At 38.7% G+C, this 20,873-nt stretch overlaps 2 protein-coding genes across 10 annotated transcripts in view; one reads left to right on the top strand and one right to left on the bottom strand.

Annotated features, from left to right (window-relative positions):
* Nucleotides 1–14,102, bottom strand: part of SWT1 (SWT1 RNA endoribonuclease homolog) — a 106,020-nt gene extending 91,918 nt beyond the window's left edge. For 3 of the 6 annotated variants that reach the window (XR_002074504.2, XM_019426881.2, XM_019426902.2), the window contains exons 1-4: nt 13,940–14,101; nt 10,871–10,960; nt 7,912–7,992; nt 5,960–6,018 (exon numbers count right to left, since the gene is read on the bottom strand). Coding sequence is in view for 4 of the 6 variants with exons in the window: in XM_019426881.2 (XP_019282426.1) it covers nt 5,960–6,018; nt 7,912–7,992; nt 10,871–10,951 (221 nt within the window). In the remaining 2 variants the exon portion in view is untranslated. Of the gene's footprint in view, nt 1–5,959; nt 6,019–7,911; nt 7,993–10,870; nt 10,961–13,603; nt 13,737–13,939 lie in introns of those variants that run through there. The other 3 variants (XR_002074505.2, XM_019426910.2, XM_053909186.1) reach the window with 2 other exon arrangements.
* Nucleotides 14,103–14,237: 135 nt separating this feature from the next.
* TRMT1L (tRNA methyltransferase 1 like) overlaps nt 14,238–20,873 on the top strand; it is a 40,622-nt gene continuing 33,986 nt past the window's right edge. For 2 of the 4 annotated variants that reach the window (XM_019426942.2, XM_019426916.2), the window contains exons 1-3: nt 14,238–14,715; nt 19,111–19,221; nt 20,498–20,611. In XM_019426942.2, the coding sequence (XP_019282487.2) occupies nt 14,499–14,715; nt 19,111–19,221; nt 20,498–20,611 (442 nt within the window). In that variant the 5' untranslated portion in view covers nt 14,238–14,498. Of the gene's footprint in view, nt 14,716–19,110; nt 19,222–20,497; nt 20,612–20,873 lie in introns of those variants that run through there. The other 2 variants (XM_019426925.2, XM_019426952.2) reach the window with 2 other exon arrangements.

The raw sequence follows: 20,873 nt of genomic DNA, 5'->3' as shown, positions 1-20,873 counted from the left end.
AGTCGAAAATAGATTAGAATCCCTTTCTGCAGAGATAAAAGAAGTAAAAGCTAGTCAGGATGAAATAAAAAATGCTATAACTGAGCTACAATCTTGAATGGATGCCACAGTAGCAAGGACGGGTGAAGCAGGACAGGGAATCAGTGCTCTAGAGGACAAACTTATGGAGAATAATGAAGCAGAAAAAAAGAGGGAGAGTAAGGCAAAAAAGCATGATTTAAGAATTAGAGAAATCAGTGACTCATTAAAAAGGAACAACATCAGAATCATAGGGGTCGCAGAAGAGGAAGAGACAGAAATATGGGTAGAAAGGTTATGTGAGCAAGCCATAGCAGAAAACTTTCCTAACCTGGGGAAAGACACAGACATCAAAATCTAGGAAGCACAGAGGACTCCCATTAAATTCAACAAAAACCGACCATCAACAAGGCATATCAGAGTCAAATTCACAAAATACTCAGGCAAGGAGAGAATCATGAAAGCAGCAAGGGGAAGAAAGTCCTTAACCTACAAGGGAAGACAGATCAGGTTTGCAGCAGACCTATCCACAGAAACTTGGCAGGCAAGAGAGGAGTGGCAGAATATATTCAATGTGCTGAATCAGAAAAATATGCAGCCAAGAATTCTTTATCCAGCAAGGCTGCCATTCAAAACAAATGGAGAGATAAAAAGTTTCCCAGACACACAAAAATTAAGAGTTTGTGACCACTAAACCAGCCCTGCAAGAAATTTTAAGGGGCACTCTCTGAGGGGAGAAAAGATGAAAAAACAAACAAACAAATAAATAAAGACCAAAAGCAACAAAGACTAGAAAGGACCAGAGAACACCACTAGAAACTCCAACTCTACAAGCAACATAATGGCAATAAATTCATATCTTTCAGTACTCACTCTAAACATCAGTGGACAAAACGCTCCAATCAAAAGACACAGGATAACAGAATGGATAAGATAACAAGATCCATCTATATGCTGTTTACAAGAGACCCACTTTAGACCTAAAGACACCTTCAGATTGAAAATAAGGGGATGGAGAAGCATCTATCATGCTAATGGTCCACAAAACAAAGCCAGAGTAGCCATACTTCTATCAGACAACCTAGACTTTAAAATAAAGACTGTATCAAGAGATGAAGAAGGGCATTACATCATAATTAAGGGGTCTATCCACCAAGAAGACTTCACAATTGTAAACATTTATGTGCCAAATGTGAGGGCACCCAAATATATAAATCAATTAATCACAAACATAAACTCATTGACAGTAATACCATAACAAGTAGGGGACTTCAACACCCTACTCACAGCAATGGACAGATCATCTAATCAAAAAATCAACAAGGAAACAATGGCTTTGAATGACACACAGGACCAGGTGGACTTAACAGATATATTCAGAACATTTCATCCAAAAGCAGTGGAATATACATTCTTCTCCAGTGCACATGGAATGTTCTCCAGAATAGACCACATACTGGGACACAAATCAGCCCTCAACAAGTACAAAAAGATCGAGATCATACCGGGCATATTTTCAGCCCACAATGCTCTGAAACTCGAAATCAACCACAAGAAAAAATGCGGAAAGGTAACAAATACTTGGAGACTAAAGAACATCCTGCTAAATAATGAATGGGCTAACCAAGAAGTTAAAGAGGAAATCAAAAAGTTCATGGAAGCCAATGAAAATGATAACACCACAACCCAAAATCTCTGGGATGCAGGAAAGGCGTTCATAAGAGGAAAGTATATAGCAATCCAGGCCTTCCTAAAGAAGGAAGAAAGATCTCAGATACACAACCTAACCTTATGCCTTAAAGAGCTGGAAAAAGAACAGCAAATAAAACCAAAACCAGCAAAAGACAGGACGTAATAAAGATTAGAGCAGAAATTAATGTTATTCAAACCAAAAAACAGTAGAACAGATCAATGAAACCAGAAGCTGGTTCTTTGAAAGAATTAACAAAATTGATAAACCACTAGCCACTTTGATCAAAAAGAAAAAGGAAAGGACCCAAATAAATAAAAATCAAGAATGAAAGAGGAGAGATCATAACCAACACAACAGAAATAAAAACAATAATAAGAGAATATTATGAGCAATTATACGCCAATGAAATGGGCAATCTGGAAGAAATGGACAAATTCCTAGAAACATACACACTACCAAAACTGAAACAGGAAGAAATAGAAAGTTTGAACAGACCCATAACCAGCAAGGAAATTGAATTAGTAATCAAAAATCTCCCCAAAAACCAGAGTCCAGGGCTAGATGGCTTTCCAGGGGAATTCTACCAAACATTTAAGGAAGAGTTAATACCTATTCTCTTGAAGCTGTTCCAAAAAATAGAAATGGAAGGAAAACTTCTAAACTCTTTCTATGAAGCCAGCATTACCTTGATTCCAAAACCAGACAGAGACCCCACTAAAAAGGAGAACTATAGAGCAATTTCCATGATGAACATGGATGCAAAAATCCTCAACAAGATATTAGCCAACTGGATCCAACAATACATTAAAAAAATTATTCACCACGACCAAGTGGAATTTATACCTGGGATGCAGGGCTGGTTCAATATCTGCAAAACAATCAATGTGATTCATCACATCAATAAAAGAAAGGACAAGAACCATATGATCCTCTCAATAGATGCAGAGAAAACATTTGACAAAACACAGCATCCTTTCTTGATAAAAACCCTCAAGAAAGTAGGGCTAGAACATACCTCAAGATCATAAAAGCCATATATGAAAGACCCAACGCTAATATCATCCTCAATGGGGAAAAACTGAGGGCTTTCCCCTTAAAGTCAGGAACAAGATAGGGATGTCCACTCTTGCCACTATTATTCAACATAGTATTGGAAGTCAGCCTCTGCAATCAGACAACACAAAGAAATAAAAGGCATCCAAATCAGCCAGGAGGAGGTCAAACTCACTCTTCGCAGATGACGTGATACGCTATATGGAAAACCCAAAAGATTCCACCAAAAAACTGCTAGAACTGATTCATGAATTCAGCAAAGTTGCAGGATATAAAATCAATGCACAGAAATCAGTTGCATTCCTATACACCACCAATGAAGCAACAGAAAGAGAAATCAAGGAATCGATCCCATTTACAATTGCACCAAAAACCATAAAATACCAAGGAAAAAATCTAGGCAAAGAGGTGAAAAATCTATACACTGAAAACTATAGAAAGCTTATGAAAGAAATTGAAGAAGACACAAAGAAATGGAAAAAGATTCCATGCTCCTGGATTAGAAGAACAAATATTGTTAAAATATCAATACTACCCAAAGCAACCTACATATTCAATGCAATCTCTATCAAAGTAACACCAGCATTCTTCACAGAGCTAGAACAAATAATCCTAAAATAATCCTAAAAAATCCAGAAAGACCCCGAATAGCCAAAGCAATCTTGAAAAAGAAAACGAAAGCAGGAGATAATCCCAGACTTCAAGCTATACCACAAAGCTGTAATCATCAAGACAGTACGGTACTGGAACAAAATCAGACACTCAGATGAATGGAACAGAATAGAGAACCCAGAAATGGACCCACAAACATATGGCCAACTAATTTTTGATAAAGCAGAAAAGAATATCCAATGGAATAAAGACAGTCTCTTTAGCAAGTGGTGCTGGGAAAACTGGACAGCGACATGCATAAGAATGAACCTGGACCACTTTCTTACACCAGACACAAAAATAAACTCAAAATGGATGAAAGACCTAAATGTAAGACAGGAAGCCATCAAAGTCCTCGAGGAGAAAGCAGGCAAAAACCTCTTTGATCTTGGCCACAGCAACTTCTTACTCAACATACCTCCGGAGGCAAGGGAAACAAAAGCAAAAATGAACTATTGGGACTTCATAAAAATAAAAAGCTTCTTCTGCACAGCGAAGGAAACAATCAGCAAAACTAAAAGGCAACTGACAGAATGGGAGAAGATAGTTGCAAACAGCATATCAGATGAAGGGTCAGTATCTAAAATCTATAAAGAACTTATCAAACACAACACCCAAAAAACAAATAATCCAAGGAAGAAATGGGCAAAAGACATGAATAGACACTTCTCCAAAGAAGACATCCAGATGGCCAACCAACACATGAAAACATGCTCCTCATCACTCATCATCAGGGAAATACAAATCAAAACCACAATGAGATACCACCTCACACCTGTCCAAATAGCTAACATTAACAACTCAGGCAACAACAGATGTTGGCGAGCATGCAGAGAAAGAGGATCTCTTTTGCACTGCTGGTGGTAATGCAAGCTGGTGCAGCCACTCTGGAAAACAGTATGGAGATTCTTCAAAAAATTAAAAATAGAACTACCCAATTGCACTACTAGGTATTTATCTAAGGGATACAGGTATGCTGTTTCAAAGGATCACGTGTACCCCAATGTTTATAGAAGCACTATCGACAATAGCCAAAGTATGGAAAGAGCCCAGATGTCCATAGATGGATGAATGGATAATGAAGATACATACACACACATACATTTGATGGAGTATTACTCGGCAATCAAAAAGAATGAAATCTTGCCATTTGCAACTATGTGGATGGAACTAGAGGGTATTATGCTAAGCGAAATTGGTCAGCCAAAGAAAGACAAATATCATGTGACTTCATTCATATGAGGACTTTAAGACACAGAACAGATGAACATAAGGGAAGGGAAGCAAAAATAAGATAAAAACAGGGAGGGGGACAAAACATAAGAGACTCTTAAATATGGAGAACAAAGGGTTACTGGAGGGGGGAATGGGCTAAATTAAGGAATCTACTCCTGAAATCATTGTTGCACTGTGTGCTAACTAATTTGGATGTAAATTAAAAATATAAAATTAAAAAATAAAAAATATTTTAAAAAATTTAGAAAGTAATAGTCAACGTAATGTGAAATTTATGACAGAATGTACTTCAACTGATAATAATATAAGAAGCAAAGTATCACAAAGAAAGGAGACAATAAAAAAAAAAGCTGAAGAAAAGCTAGAGGCAAGTTGAATTTTCACGTTTTTAGCAAACATTGAGTTTGTGAAGCAGAAATTTTATGTATATACTTAATGCCATTTTATCATTTTCCCATAACTCCTTATTTTCAGAGAAACTATGATCTCATACACTTTCATTATGCATACTTTTATACTTATTTGTACCGTATTAGTGGCAAGAAATGCCTTCACCACAAAATTCTCTGAAATTGTTATCCAAAGAACACAGAAACTAAAGAAAAATAATCTCCACGGTTCCTACCATTTTTCCCCAAGCTATCTAGTTGTGGCCATATCCTCTTTAATTAACACAGTTTTGAAACCATACCAATTCAATATGTACCACATTCTCTTCAGAGGTAATATGTAATTCATCTTTAATTTATAACATTTCTAAACCGGTCACACAACTTCTTCTATCACTATATGTAACAAAGTCATGAAACTTCTAAGGGTGTGTCAAAATCAAATCACCTGAGATAAAAATTAGCATTTTACTTGAAAGGGTCATTTACTTGAAAGCACAGAATTGTGACAAGAGTTTTTATTTCACTCAACTTTTTATTAAATCTACACTAACATTAAGAAAATTCAATAATGAGGGGTTAGCGTCGGTCCCTTAGTTTCCACTCAGGTCATGATCTCACAGTTTCATGGGTTTGACCCCCACATCAGACTCTGCACTAGAAGCAAAGAGCCTGCTTGGGATTCTCTCTCTCCTCCTCTCTCTTTGTACCTCCCCAACTCATGCTATCTCTGTCTCTCTGAAATAAAATTTAAAAAAATTTTTAAAAAATTAAAAAATCATAACCTGTGATATAGCTAGAAATATTTATATGCAAATCAGTACTAATCAAAGTAAAAAAAATTTGCAAATCAAAATATTTACTTTCACAATTCTAAGGCCCAAAAAGTAAAAAATATCAATAAAAAGGGGGAATTTACCTTTTCACTTCTTGTCTTCTTTTTATATCACAGTACAGAATGTCTGTATGATCCGATTTCTGAAAGAAAAAAAAAAATGTATCATTTAGGAAATATAAATTGTGCACTTTTACCACAGTTACAGGGGAAAGAGACTGGGAGACAATATTTTTTTCCACACCTATGTGTTAGTGAATAGGATGACACAACAATTTATTTAATCCTTCCAATAAATCCTGTGAGATAGATAATATCATCATTCCCCTTTTACAGATAAAGTACCCAAGGCTCAAATACAGCAAAGTGTCTTTCTCAACATCACACAGCAAGTCAGCAGCAGAGCCAGGACCGAAACCACCTGTGGCCACTATCTCTACTCCCCCACCCTGTCTCTCTATGTACTTGGGACACGGGGCCTCGGCACAAGGGAAGTAAGAGAGAAATAGGATATAGTCCCTGTCCTAAAGACTTTAAAGAATAGAGAGAAGTAGAAGCACATGCACGGATAACTTAACAAACGGACATACCTCAGTGTCAAAGCAGAAAAATGCACAATAAGTTGTAAAAGAATTCAAAACATCAATCACCAAGACTTGGAACATACTTAAGAAAAAAGATGGACAAAATATATGCTAACGACTGAATATAGATGGGATAAAGATGAATGAATTAAGGAAAAAACGTTTTCCCAGCTAAGAAAGCTTAGGCATTCTAAGAAGCTGCAGACGACTGGCGCACATTCAGCAGAGAGAAAATAAACCAACCTACCTAGAAACAGAAGGACTATTTTGAGGAAGAAAAAAGAGAACTGGAGAGTTAAGGTGTGACTGAATTTAAGAAGGTCCTAAATGACAGACTAAAAAGTGAGTGAAGATTTTTCAACAGAGGAGAAATATGATGAAACCTATGCTTTAAGGAGATTAGTACAGAAACAATCGATTCAAATAGCAGTGTCACTGTACAAAAACAAATTCTTAAAAACAGAATTCTACATTCACACAACTTTCACAACTACTTTCTCTCATTACCTGCAAACCTGTAACTATCCCCACATACACCTACTTTCAACTTGAATGTAGTTAAGCACTTCACCAACCACCCCTGAGCTAGCTTAATGTGTTTCTAATTATTTATGTGACTCTGGACTTGGCTCTGTCGCTAAAAACAATTTTGTGTCCCTGGACAAGTCACTTAACCTTCTGGATCTTAATTTCTGGATCTGAAAACACAAACACTACATATCTGCCATCGCTATCTCCCAAGAATATTGTAAAGCCAAATACAATCATATATGGGACGAGACTTTTTAAAACTATCTTAATTTATATCCATGTTGTCTGATCCCACATGGTAGGTTCTATTTTTCTTCCTCAAAATAGTCCTTCTGTTTCTAGGTAGGTTGGTTTATTTTCTCTCTGCTGAATGCACTCGAGTCATCTATAGATTCTTAGAATGCCCACGCTTTCTTAGCCAAGAAAACCTTTTTTCTTTAACTCATTCATCTTTATTCCATCTATATTCAGTCGTTAGCATATATTTCGTCCACCTTTTTTTTCCTAAGTATGTTCCAAGTCTTGGTGATTGATGTTTTGAATTCTTTTACAACTTATTGTGCATTTTTCTGCTTTGACACTGAGGTATGTCCTTTCGTTAAGTTATCTGTGCATGCGCTTCTACTTCTCTCTATTCTTTAAAGTCTTTAGGACAGGGACTATATCCTATTTCTCTCTTTCTTCTCTTGTGCTGAGGCCCTGTATCCCCAGAAAGAAATGAAGGCCTTGATTAGTGCTTTTTGGTGAGAAGGAAGAAAAAAACCAAACACTGGTTTATTTTTTTCTATTGGCTATCATAAAGTATAAAGAAAATATGAGTAAAAAAGTCGTGGGGGAATTTATATCATAAACTTTCCAATTATACATTAAAACTTTAATATAAATAATGTTTAGAGTTAGTTATAGTATATGAACACTTACCAGTTTTCTCTTCTCTGATGAAACAGACCTTACACAGCAAGCTGAACTAGGAGAACTTGAAGCTTTTTTCTCTTTCTTATCCTAAGAATGCCAAGTTGAAAAAAGGAAAGAAAGACACAAAATATAGTGTAAGTGTTATTTAACCATTGTTATTATAAATTAATATTCTTTCTATATTAATAATAACCTTCAGGGGGGGAAATGTTTAAAGGCACACATCCTTTGGTAAGAGGGAGGGAAATTCAGCCAGAAAGAAGACAACTAGAAATCAGAGGATCTAGATGCTCTTGAATTAGAGATGAGATAGGATACAGGTGCTACAGCAGAAGACAGCTGATGGCTCAGATAAAGGTACGGGGAGGTGGCACTGCCATGGTGGAATTCAGTCTTTTATAAAGCAAAATCATACATCCAGTTATGTTTCAGTGGATCCAAAACTCAGCAGACCCGGGACAAACTCTGAGTACCTACCATGTACCAAAGCCATTCTAGACAGTGGGGACAGATTAATGAACAAAAGCCCCTGCCCTCATGGAGGTTAAAATTTAGTGCAGGAATTTACAAATAAACAAGTAATAGATTTAGTGTGGGATGATGCGATGGAAAACAATAAAACAGAGAAAGAAGGCAGGAAGGGCTGGAAGGTGGGGGTGCAGGTAGCTGCAAATTTAAACAGTAGTCAGAAAAAGGCCCCACTGATAAGCTGACATCTGACTGGAGACCTAAAGAAGTGAAGGAAAAAGCTGCATGAATATCTAGGGAAAGAGCTTTCAGTTCAAGGGCAAAGCCCCCGAGGCAGTAATGTGCCTGGCTTGTTGGAATAATAGCAAAAAAACACAAAATGGAGAAAGCAATGAGAGAATGAAAGGAGATGAGATGGGGAGAGCAGATTGCTTTGTTGGCCCCAGCTAGGACTTTAGCTGTTACTCTGGGGGAAATGGAAGACCACCAGAAAGTACAGAGCAGAGGAGTGACATGATCTGACTTACATCTTAATAGGATCATTCTGGCAGCTTGCTGAGAAGAGAACATGAGGAGGCAAAGGTGGCAGCAGGGAGATAAATACGAAAAGTACTGGGACAATCTGGAGAAGCAAGCTGATTGTCTGGATCAAGGTGACAGCAGAGGAGGTAGTCAGGCTCTAAATATATTATTAAGAGAAAGCTGATAGACTGGATGCAGGTAGAGGATGATGACCAGGACTTTGCCCCAAGCAACTGAAAGAATGGAATTGCAACTTACTAAATTGGAAAAACCGAAGCTGGGCATTTGAAAGGTTATAGTTTAAGAAGATGAGGAATCAACAGAGGACACTTCCAGGCAAGTCACCAGTGTGGAGGAAAATCAGGAGAATATGGTGTTTCAAAAGTTAAGTGAAGAAAATGTTTCAAGGAGAAAGTGTAATCAGCTATGTCAAATACTGCTGATGGTTCAAGTCAGATGAGGTCTGAAGAGCAACAAATGGATTTAGCAACATGGAAACCACTGCTGCTGGCTTTGATGAAAGCATATTTGGAGGAGTGATGGCAACAAAAAGTCTGATTCAAGGAGATTAAAAGAGAATAGGAGAATTGCAAACGGCATGCCAATTATCAGTGCCAAATAGAAGATACATAAATCAAAGATACCATAGTACTGTAAGGCCATACTCCAGGGTCCCCTTTCCAATTATCCCTATATCTGGGAGGTCAAATTAGTAATCAGATAGTTAGTAAGAAAGGAACAAACATCAAAAAGTGTAATGATCCTTAGTCTACTTTATCCAGGTGATGTAAAAGCCTTATGAACTAATCTGCTACCACAGAAATCACTTCTATAGTGAATATTCACCTTTGCTAGACTTTAGTCTCTCATCTTGGATGGTACTATAGCATAAACATTGTCTAATTCTGATGATGCACTAAGCAGACTATTCAGAGAGTTTATAATAAAACTAATTGCAGGGTTTTCGTTTGTTTTGGTCACATAAATCATGTTTCAGTCTTGTTTCCTAGAGATAACATTTCACTCAATTAATTGGGACACCCTAAATTTCATCTGCTAAAATACTTCTAGTTTGCCTGGATGGCTCAGTCGGTTAAGTGTCCAACTTTGGTTCAGGTCATGATCTCACATTTTGTGAGTTCGAGCCCTACATCGGGCTCTGTGCTGTCAGCGCAGAGCCTGCTTCAGATCTTCTGTCTCCCTCTCTCTGCCCCTCCCCCACTCATTCTCATTCTCTCTTTAAATAAATAAATAAACTTAAAAAACAAAACAAAACTTCCAGGGAGCCTGGGTGGCTCAGTCAATTAAGCCTACAACTTCGGCTCAGGTCATGATCTCACATCTGTGAGTTCGAGCCCCATGTCGGGCTCTGTGCTCACAGGGCATAGCCTGGAGCCTGCTTCAGATTCTGTGTCTCCCTCTTTCTCTGTCCCTCTCCTGCTCTCTCTCTCTCTCAAAAATGAATAAACACTAAAAAAAATTTTTTTAAAGTACTTCCTAAGGTAATGTGTTGAGAGTCACAGAGAAAGGCACATGGTGAGCATGCCGTCCCTACCTTTAGCCTCCCCCGCACAGGGTAGCCTATTCTGACTGATGAGCATATAATCTTATCCAGTGCTGAGTAAATGAAGAAGGAGACACACAATAAAGGTATAATGGTGAGTTATTTCTATGTAAAGGAGGGCCTAGAACTCAAGTCAGGAATGACTAGGCAAATTACATACCTCTCTAAGCCTCAGTTTTGGCATTTGTATAATTGGGATAATAAAGTACCTACTTCACAGAGTTGTGAGGAATAAATAAAATAATGCAAGAATGGGTGAAAAAAAAGGATGGGAAAAACAAATTACTTCTGTGTCAGAAGGGCAAAACAAAATATTTACATAGCTCATTTTAAAACTGAGGTATTTTTTTCTTAACACAAAAGTGAACTGCAAAAAAAGGTATCTTTGGGTCAGTAAAGCAAAATTCTTACTTCTAGGTCAAAGTTGGGTGATGCGGTGCTGCCTTTTCTCCGAGACTTCTCTTTTTTTCCACAAGATTCTTTGTTGGACATTTTGAAAAGCTAAAATAAACATTAAAAACACATTACGTGCGTGTGTGTGTGCGTGTGTTTTACCACCACCACCATAAAATACATTAGAAATTCGTCTTCTTTCAGTTATACAAAGACTGGAGTTTTACAAAATGATTTCCATTTTCTAACCATTCCCAAGACAACAGAATTCTCTCATTGTTCCACTTTATTTCACTTACAGTTTCCCTCATAATGATCTCTTCCTCTACTTCAGTTTCATCTATCACCTTTTTTGGAATGACTTTCAAAACTGTGCCTGTAGCCCTGATTTCTCTCCCAAGCTTCAGATCACCATTTTCCAACTGCCTGCAGAACTGCTGTATTTTGCCTTACCTACACCTCAAAACCAGTTAGTCCTAAGTCTTTACTCTCCTGACACACCCTCTACACTCAACTCAGTGCGCACCAGAAGCTTCCAGTGCTGGAATAGAAAGCCTAGGGGTTGGAAATATCATCAGATCTGTTGGAACGGGAAGATAGACAGGAGTCTAGAAGCAAAGCCCAAAGGAGAGTTTATTGCTGACAGTGACACATATGGGGACTCTGAACATAAGAAAAGCTTTAGAAACCAAACAATTGCAATTACTCATGGTCAATCATGACCACAGTAAGTGAAGTTATATAAAATAATGCAAGTATACTAAATCAAACTTTTAGAATGCTTTGATGAATGTAGAGAGAAAGAAGGAAAATGCTGATAGCTAACAGAAATGCTAACAGTAAAAATTAACAAAAGCATATTCAACATAGATTTCCAAGCACTGATCCTAAATCGCCCAGAAATTTTGCTTTGTAAGATAATGTATGGCAATAACTGAATTCACAGTTGTGCTTCCAGATGAGAGTAATAATCTCCTTTTTCCTCTTACTCCAAGGATTCTATTCCATGTTGGGGAAAGGTATAATAAAAAAACAATAACTTCCATGAAATGAATTGCTTCAAGACAATGGACTACTTATAATGTTACCTTTTACAATTTAAACTGACCCAAGTTAGTCTTATGTCACTGCTTTGAATACAAAAATAAGCCCAATTAAAAAAAATCACTGAAGATAATGGACTATCCAAGCAAAAACACCTACAAGTTTACCATGACACATGTTTCATATTTATAATGGTGTGAAAGTCATGTTGGTTTTATGAAAAAATATAAGCTCAAAAAGGGGAGACTTCCTGTGCTGGCCAGCCTCCAAAGTGGCTCCTGATGATCTCTGCTGCCTGGTAATTACACTGTTAGGTAGTCCTCTCACAATAAATAGGGCTGACCTGTGTCACCAATAGGAATTGCTATATGGCATACGTGGCTAAGTTATATAACACACTGTGGATTCTGTCTTTCTCTTACCCTAGGGAAAGCCAGCCACCAAACCATGATGACTTTTAAGTAGCTCATTGAGGCCCACCAGTGAAGAACTGAGACCTCTTGCCAAAAAAGAACCAATTGCCAAGCATGTGAGTGAGCCAGCTTTGAGGCTAATCCTGAAGCCCTAATCAAGCCTTTGAGTGGCAGCATCCCTGGCTGATATTTTCACTGCAACCTCATGAGACTCAGAACCAGGTACCCCAGAAAGCCACTTCTTAATTTCTGACACACAGAAACTGTGAGGTAATAAATACTTGTTGTTTTAAACCACTAAGTTTTAGGATAACTTAGGCAGCAATAGATGAGTAATACACTCAATATAATTCTTCAACTTTTAAGATTCTTTTTTTAAGCTGTCTCAAGAGCACAGACCACACTTAAAAGTTCTTATTGAAATTCCCAGAGTCCACACACTAAAATCTAACCCTTTCCATCTTCTGGTTTCCAGCTGATATACTGAATCAAGCTTTCAATTAGCCATCTAGCCTTTTAGAAATTAAAAAAAACAACAACAATGTTTGGATGATGCACAAATATAATTAGCCACTACTTATTCCTATAAGATATAACTTTAACAGTCAATCCATGGGTTCAACTGTTTCCATTAAACTGGGGAGGAGGGAAAAAAAAAAAAAACAACCCTCCAGATACACTTCCTAACCATTGGGCGGGCTGGGGGGGTTCGGAATATGGCAACTAAATTCCTATTACACTCTTAAAGTGCTAAATAATCACACTTGCTCTCACCTGGGCTCTGAAACAAGTAGGAAATAAGGAGACCAATGAGATAAGTAGGCATTTAGTATCAGATTTATTAACTAAGAAAACCGAACTGGAAGTGTGGAAGTGTGAAACTAAAGGGGGCTTCCTTCTCCTCCCCTGCTGCCTATAACATTCGGACCAGTCCCAGGAGGAGCAGCCAGAAAACTCCAGCTTTCCTCTGCCTGCCCCAGTGGTTCTGAATGAGTGAGGCTTAGGCTCAAGCAGGCCAGAGAGTAAGACAAGTACTGGGGCCAGGGGACTCACTGGGCAAATGCTGTGGGGAATCTGAATCGCATCAATCAAGTGACCTAAAACTCAACACACTCACAGCTCTGGTTATTAAGTCTAAATACAAGCGTAGGGCGCGCGCGCGCGCACACACACACACACACACACACACACAAACTTCCCTACCCACAGGACTCTTACAACCACAGGGCAGTGCTGATAATAGGAATCTGAGGTTAAAGCAAAATAAAGACAAAAGGAGAAGTGTTCAGGTTACGGTGTGGATGAGGGTGCGACAGGAAGCGCAGACCCCAACTCTAAGTCAACCAGACTGGCAGGCAAGCTAGTCAGCAGCTCGTAAACCGCCGCGGCCCACGGGCTCCGCAGAAACAAACCAGACCTTTGCTCTGAGCGAGGGGCAGCTCGAGAGGCTGACCCGAGCCAGAACCACACCCTTCACTGAGCTGGCTCATTCCCCGGATCCGCCCACAGAGTCACCCCGCCCAGGCTCGAGGGGCCCCGGAATCCTCCGACCAGCTGGCCATCCGCTAGGGTACCCGTGTGAGAGAAGTGGGAACTTGCCCAGCCAAACGTCAATTTGCGCCCCAGTTACCTTACTCGCGCCCACGAAGGTGGCAACTCCAGAGGCCCAGGACGCCCCCTGGTCCCGATGCCCGCTGGGAAATGTAGTTCTGCACTCGAACCAAGACTTTTCTACTCGAACGCTCCGAGCGTTTGTTTAGTTTCGCGTTTACTTCCTCCAAGGACTTGGAACTCGGGCTCCGCCCCAGGTGGCGCGCTGCACCCTGGGTATTGTAGTCTTGGTTCGCTTCCGTGGTTGACGGCTAGAACGGAGACGCACCGCGGAAGCGGAACTCTGTTACCTCATTGGATGCCGCCCCGATACGTTACTGCGCAGGCTGTGGTGGCGTCGTAACGCCTCGGGGAAAGGGAAGCGGACGGCACCGCGAACTGCTGCCTCTGGCTTTTTATTTTTCTGCTGACAGGATTTGGTCACTGGTTCTTCATCTTTTGTCTGTTGCACGCATCCAGCCCTCCCCATTTGCTTTCCCACTCCTTGGATCCAGCCCTCTGGGCTTTCACGCCAGTTCTCTCACCCCGCCGTGAGCCCCTCCTGGTCCCCGGGCGGGCCTGGCACGGAGGCGGTAACTATGGAGAATATGGCGGAGGAGGAGCTGCTACCCCAGGAGAAGGAGGAGGTGGAGGTGGCCCAGGTCCAGGTCCCGACCCCAGCTCCGGCCCCGGATTCGGCCCCGGCCCCGGACTCGGCTCCGACTCCGGCCTCGGCTCCAGCCCCAGCCCCTGCCCTGGCCCAGGCTCCGGCCCTGTCCCCGTCCCTAGCCTCTGCCCCTGACGAGGCTGAAAGCAGTAAGTGCAGGAGGCCCAGATCTTTCTGCCGCAACAGAAGCGAGAAAGTGCGCCTTGCTGGGGAGTAGGGGAGGCCCTTCACTGGGATGGTTTTTATGGGGAAAGGCAGGTTTAGGGATGTGGGGGGAGGAAGGAGGGACCCGTGTAGTGGGTGAAGCGGGTACAGAATGGGAGAAGGCATCTCCAAAAACCTCGAGGACATCATGGTAGAGGATTTGTGGAGGCCAGGGGTGCTGCAGATAGAAGGAAATGATGAGGTTGAAGGCTTTTTCGTTAAAGGGGGTCTTTTCTGATAGGAAAATAGGAAGTTACACCTAATTTGGTAGTTTCCCTCTCAGCCCCGTCTGCCATGGTTCACGAAGTCCTTCGAAAAGTGACATGGTAACCGAGGCAACCTGTTTACTGTAGTAGATCCCAGCTGCCAAATTTAGAAACCATTGCTGTCAAGTAGCTTTTATGCTTGACACGCACAAATAGATGAGTTTTTATTATTTAATTTTCTTCAGCACCTTGCTTCCAAAAAGAATTTGAGGCTGATAAGTAGTTTAAGAAAGGGTCGACTAAATTACAGATGTCTTCCCTCAGACATAAATGCCAGATGAGTTTTGTACTCCAGTTCCATCAGAAGTCGACTGTTGAAAATTATTAGCCCATTATTACTGTGCTTCTGTATGTGCGAGCATGTTTTGTAAGTGGTGATTTAGGGGACCGTAAGGAGTAACACTCAAGATCTTATGAATGTTTTAAATGTAAAGTCTAAGGGTTTTGTTTTGTTTTGTTTTGTTTTGTGGGCCATAAATTGACCCTTAATGCTCTATCTGAATTATAACAAAATGATTTAAGTTAATTCATTTTCTTTCCTACCTCTAGGCCAGTTGTGAATTTAATATTTATAAAACACTTGGATAGTTATAGTTTAATAGAGTTGTGCAATTTTAAAGCCATATATAAATTGTTATAGTAGATTAAATAAAGAGTAGAGCTGATCACAGCAAAGACAAAGACAGCGTGCCTCTGGTAGGCCCCTCCTCCTCATACTAAATCAGAACTGGAAGGAGTTGCTTCTTCACCCACAAGTACAGCTGGGGGCTGGGGGTGGTACATTCTCCTGAGTAAGTAGCCTCCCTTCCTCCCCTCCAGGTTGGATTTGTTTATATTAATCAGAATTGGTTCAGCAGCTTTAGGGAATGCATGCTTCTTCAACTCCCCACCAGCAACAATATTTTAAACATAGTTTGGGAAGATATATATTCTAGAATTTACAAGTATGTCATTTGAGGAATGTATGATGTTTGAGAAACCTGAAAATGGATTACAGGGACAAATGTATAATGATTTAGAAATCTGAAATGCATTGGAAATACATATTAATCTCACTTTAAAAATTATTTTTATACGGTCTAGTTAGTCCTTTGAAATCAGTCTTAAGTAGGCAGGATGAAGATGACACATCTGAAATAGAATTGAAAAATGAGGAAAAAGTAACAAGTTGTAAAAGAACCTCCTAGCGTTTTGGATTCATCTGTTTAACAGGAGGTTTGCCTATTGACTTCTGGATTATTAGTGTATTAGAAAAAGTTTGAGTGATTTAACTACAGATTGTCTGATATCTACTATTTTGAACCAGAAAGTAATTTCAGGCATATCATGAATCTTTAGACAGATCTTTGAGAGTTCTCTCTCATAGTGGACCACAGAATTTTCATTGTTCTCTTCTAACTTGTCAGGTCCTTTTCTCTTATTTTATACTACTTAGAAAGATTTCAGAAAGCATATCTTTACATAGTACTGTATATCTTGTTTCACATACACAGATATTTGAACTTTGGAAGCCAAAAGCCTTTATGACTACAAATGAAATGGATTGGTTTATACACATGGATTCATTGACTGAATCTTACTGTCTCATCTAACAAAAGATTTTGCTCAAATGGGAAAAAAATTTTGCCTATTTATAGAAATTTTCTCTTCATAAAGTCACTTGAACAGTACCTAGTGTAATAAGTTAACCACTAACATATGTTGCTCTTTTTCTCTTTTAAAAATGAAGTAAAAATTTGTCTTTTAATAAATTTGAGTAGGCATATCTGATGGTGCTGAATTGAATTCCAAAATTACTGACTTTAGTATGCTACTTACTGCATCTAAAATTGACTAATGATTTTTAAAAAAATATTTAACAAACTGTAGTGCCTGCTGTGTGCAAGATATTGTATTAGGCACGTAGCCATTACAAAACTGAGTAAGGCATAGCCCCTGCCTTCTTACTGATTATTTGTGGAGGAGACAAATAAGGGCACAAATTATACTGAAGAGTTAAAAAAAAAAAAAAAAAAAAAAAAAAAAAAAAAAAAAAGAAGTGGGAGTGAAGCTTGGAGAGGAATAGGCAGGAAGGTAGCAATGACAAGAACAGAATTTAAAAGGCTTAAGGTTCTAAATTGTATAACCTAATTGTATAATGACTACTAGCGAGTCCTACGGTTTGCCGTTTTCTGTCTAGTTAGGGATTTTTCCTGTCAATTTTCATCTCCTAGTCTTGTTTTTGTATTTTCAAGCTCCCACTTAGTAAATATTACTTTCCTTGGAGATATGTATATTCAAGTCTCTCTATCCTTAAAAAAAAAAAAAAAGAAAGAAAAAGCAAACTACAGTCCCATCTATCTCCTTTTTTATACTGCCACCTTTTTTGAAAGAAATAATCTATATGATTTTCTATATTTTGTGTTTTTTTTCTAATCCCATTGTATTCCAGAACACCTCACTGAACCTTTTTTGTAAAGGTCACTGGAGACCTGCTAATACTAAATCCAGTGGTCTTTTATTGATCTATGCAACTATTTGTGATACTTAGTGTTGAACATTTGTCTTTTATATTCTCTTTTCTCTTGGCTTCTATCTTCTCTTGATTCTCCTTATCATTTATTCTTTTTGAATCTACCCTCCTGATTGTTTTTCCTTAGTGTCTCTTATGTTACCTGCATCTCTCCATACCTCATTTCCAAATTGCATCTATTTATACTAATCAGCAGAGGGTTCACAGCAGCTTTGGGTAATGCATCTTTGGGTAATAATCTTGGGTAAGATTTATTCATATATTCCAAAGTTTACAAGTATGACATTTGAAGAATGTATAATGTTTGAGAAACCTAAAAATGTGTTACTGGGGCTGGACTTTGCCCTTTTTCTTCTCTTTTTTCACAATGTTTTTTTCCTTGGGCTTTCTTAAGCTCCTAGTTTCACCTTACGCGTATTTATGATTTATATCCCTCTTGAGCTCCAAAAACAGTTCAACTGCATAAACTAAACTTGAATATGAATACTGGTATTATCTCAAACACACTATGTCAAAAACTAAATTCCCTTTTCTCCTTTCCTTTTCTACCCAAAATATTTTCCTCTTCCTTCATTGGTTAATGGTACCATTATTTTCAACTATATAAACTTGAAATCTTTTTAGAATCATTCTTGAACTTACTTTTCATTCACAGTTATTTCTCAAATCCAAAGTTCTCTGGTTTTTTTTTTTTTTAACCATCTATTCTGTACCTTTCCATTGCTAATTTCTCACTTCAGTTACTGTCTTAGGTTCTACAGCCAGAGATAACCTCCTTAAATGCATTCAGATCATATCATTAACTTCCTCAAAATCATGCAGACTTCACAATTACCTGAAGATGAAAGTCCAGCCTAGCTTTCATAGAATTTATGTCTTCCATCATCTTTATACATTTTTGACTGCTTGTTCTCCTACCAACCCCATTCTCCAAACATACTACATTCAAGCCAGGGGCGGGATAGAGGTGGCTGTATTTTTTTTCTTTTTTTTCACATCCTGTGCCTTTGTCGATGAGGTTACTTCAGTTTATAAGGGCAGCCACCAAATCTCTGCTTATTGAAATTCTATTCATACCTTACATCTCAGTCAAATGCCACTTCTTCAGTGAAGACATTCCCAGAGGCAGTCATTGGAATTAATTCCCCCTTCCTATGTATGCCCACATCATAGTACCTTTACCTCAGTATTCATTTCATTCTGCCTTGTGTTATAGTTGGTTAACATACTAATATCACTTCCACCTGGTTGAAATTTTCTTTATAAAGATAGGGGAGATGGCTTATGTTTCTTCATTTTGTTCAGAGTAAAAACATTTTTTGTAGAATTATATTGAATAATTAAAGTTTAAAGGTGTGAAGTTACACAGTGGCATTTTTTTACCCAACTTTTTGCAATCTGAGGCACGCTTGTCATAAGCTGAGTTGCAGCAGTATTCCCCATCTAGGCACCAGGACGCCATGCTACAGGAAATACAAGTGTCGGAGTCTGTTGACATGATCAAATAACTGGAATTCAGATTGTTAAAACATAATCTTCTAACTCTTAAAATTTCCTTTCAGAGAGACACATCTCAATTCAAAGGCAGCTTGCTGATCTAGAGAAGTTAGCTTTCGTAACTGAAGGGGATTTTGACTCTGCCAGTTCGTTGAACTCAGATAATCTTGATGCAGGTACTTCCATATTTGGAGGGGTTTGTCTCCCTTAATTTCTAACAGTGTTTCATCTTTCAACTCATGAAAAATTGCTGAAAATAGACTTGTTTATTGCCATTGAACTAGAGCAGTAATAAATAAAATGTTTTCATTCAGGAAATTGGTAGCCTTCTACATGCACAGGTGTTACAGGAATAAGTTGTTCATTGCTCCTCGAGGAAATTATAATTTCATGATATATAAGTGCTGTCCATTCTATAAGTTAGGAATCGCATTTGGCTATGAGTAACGGAAATCCCAAGAAACCGTGCCTTACATAATAGAAAGGCTTATATTATGTCATGTAAAAGAAGTCCCACGGTGGGGAATTTTTAGGGCTGGTGCAAGAGTTCCTCATTGCTGTCACTGCCTCAAGCTCCTCTCTTTCTGCTTCGCCATCCTTAGTGCTTGAATTCTGTCCTCAGTATCACTTCATGGGTTTTTGAAGTAGGCATAACATATGGAAAAATTAATTTTGCCTATACCTGCAGTGTGCTATATGGATTTAAAAAATAAGTCGCTGATGATTTCTGTATATTTTTATTGCTTTAAACCTGAATTTGAGATTTTAGTTTTTTTGTCCCTATCAAAGTTTATATTTGAGATGTGTTACATCTCTAATTAAATAAGACTTGTATTTTTTATGATCCATATCTTTTCATTAATAAAGAAGGAAGACTTTAACAAATTCTCAAATAGGATACAGCAGGTTCTAACTATGCTCCCTGTCCCAGAATGGCAGTTATTTTGGATCCCATGTACTCCTTCCACTCCTCCCGCTTTTCTGATTCCACCTGTTAACTGTTTTTGTTGCTGCCCAGGTAGAATGCCACAGCAGGTGCTTATGCTTCCTGCCCAGCTCCTACCTCTCTGGGAGTGTGACAAGTGCTGCCCCTGATTCTCTCCCTGGCAGGCATTTTGGCTGGAGGGATATCATGTAGTTCATCACTTTCTCATTCTCTCTGTTCCCGAGGGCAACAAGGATATCAGCCACAGACAGGAGAGTTTTAGGGTAAAAAATCAATCACTGACCATGTGCTAATACAGTTATTGTTAACTACCTGGTGAGGCAGAGATGACTTCTCCCTAACGTTAACATAGACATTATCTAAGAAGTGTGTGTGTGTTGTGTGGAGGGAGTCCCCTATGACTTCTTTTGTAGCTAAGTCAACGAATTAGTAACTAGTATATTCTGTGCTTTATTGGTTTTCTGTTTTGTTTTGTTTTGTTTGTTTTTTGTTTTTTTTTTGGCCAGGAAACAAACAGTCTTGTCCATTGTGCCCTAAGGAAAAATTCAGAGCTTGTAATAGCCATAAGCTTCGTCGTCACCTTCAAAATTTACACTGGAAAGTCTCGGTTGAATTTGAAGGTTAGTAGTTTTATGCTTGCTAAACATAAATGAAATTCAAGATTCAGTACCAGTTTTGGAATTTTATCGTGAACATAATCAAATATTTTCCATTTAAAATTTCTGAGGGATTTAATGACCCTCTTTTAATGTGTTTATTAATAAAAGGCCATGTAGCTCTCTGGCAACAAGATGTATGTTGCAAGTGTAGCTTAGTTTAGCAAACATTTATTAAGCATCTCTGCTACACTGGGTACTTTGCTTGGCCCTGGGGGGGTCCCCA

This window comes from Panthera pardus, unplaced genomic scaffold, assembly GCF_024362965.1.
Source record: "Panthera pardus isolate Hobbes unplaced genomic scaffold, ASM2436296v1 HiC_scaffold_21, whole genome shotgun sequence".
In the NCBI taxonomy this organism is placed as follows: domain Eukaryota; kingdom Metazoa; phylum Chordata; class Mammalia; order Carnivora; family Felidae; genus Panthera; species Panthera pardus.
This window is presented reverse-complemented; position numbering and strand designations above follow the sequence as displayed.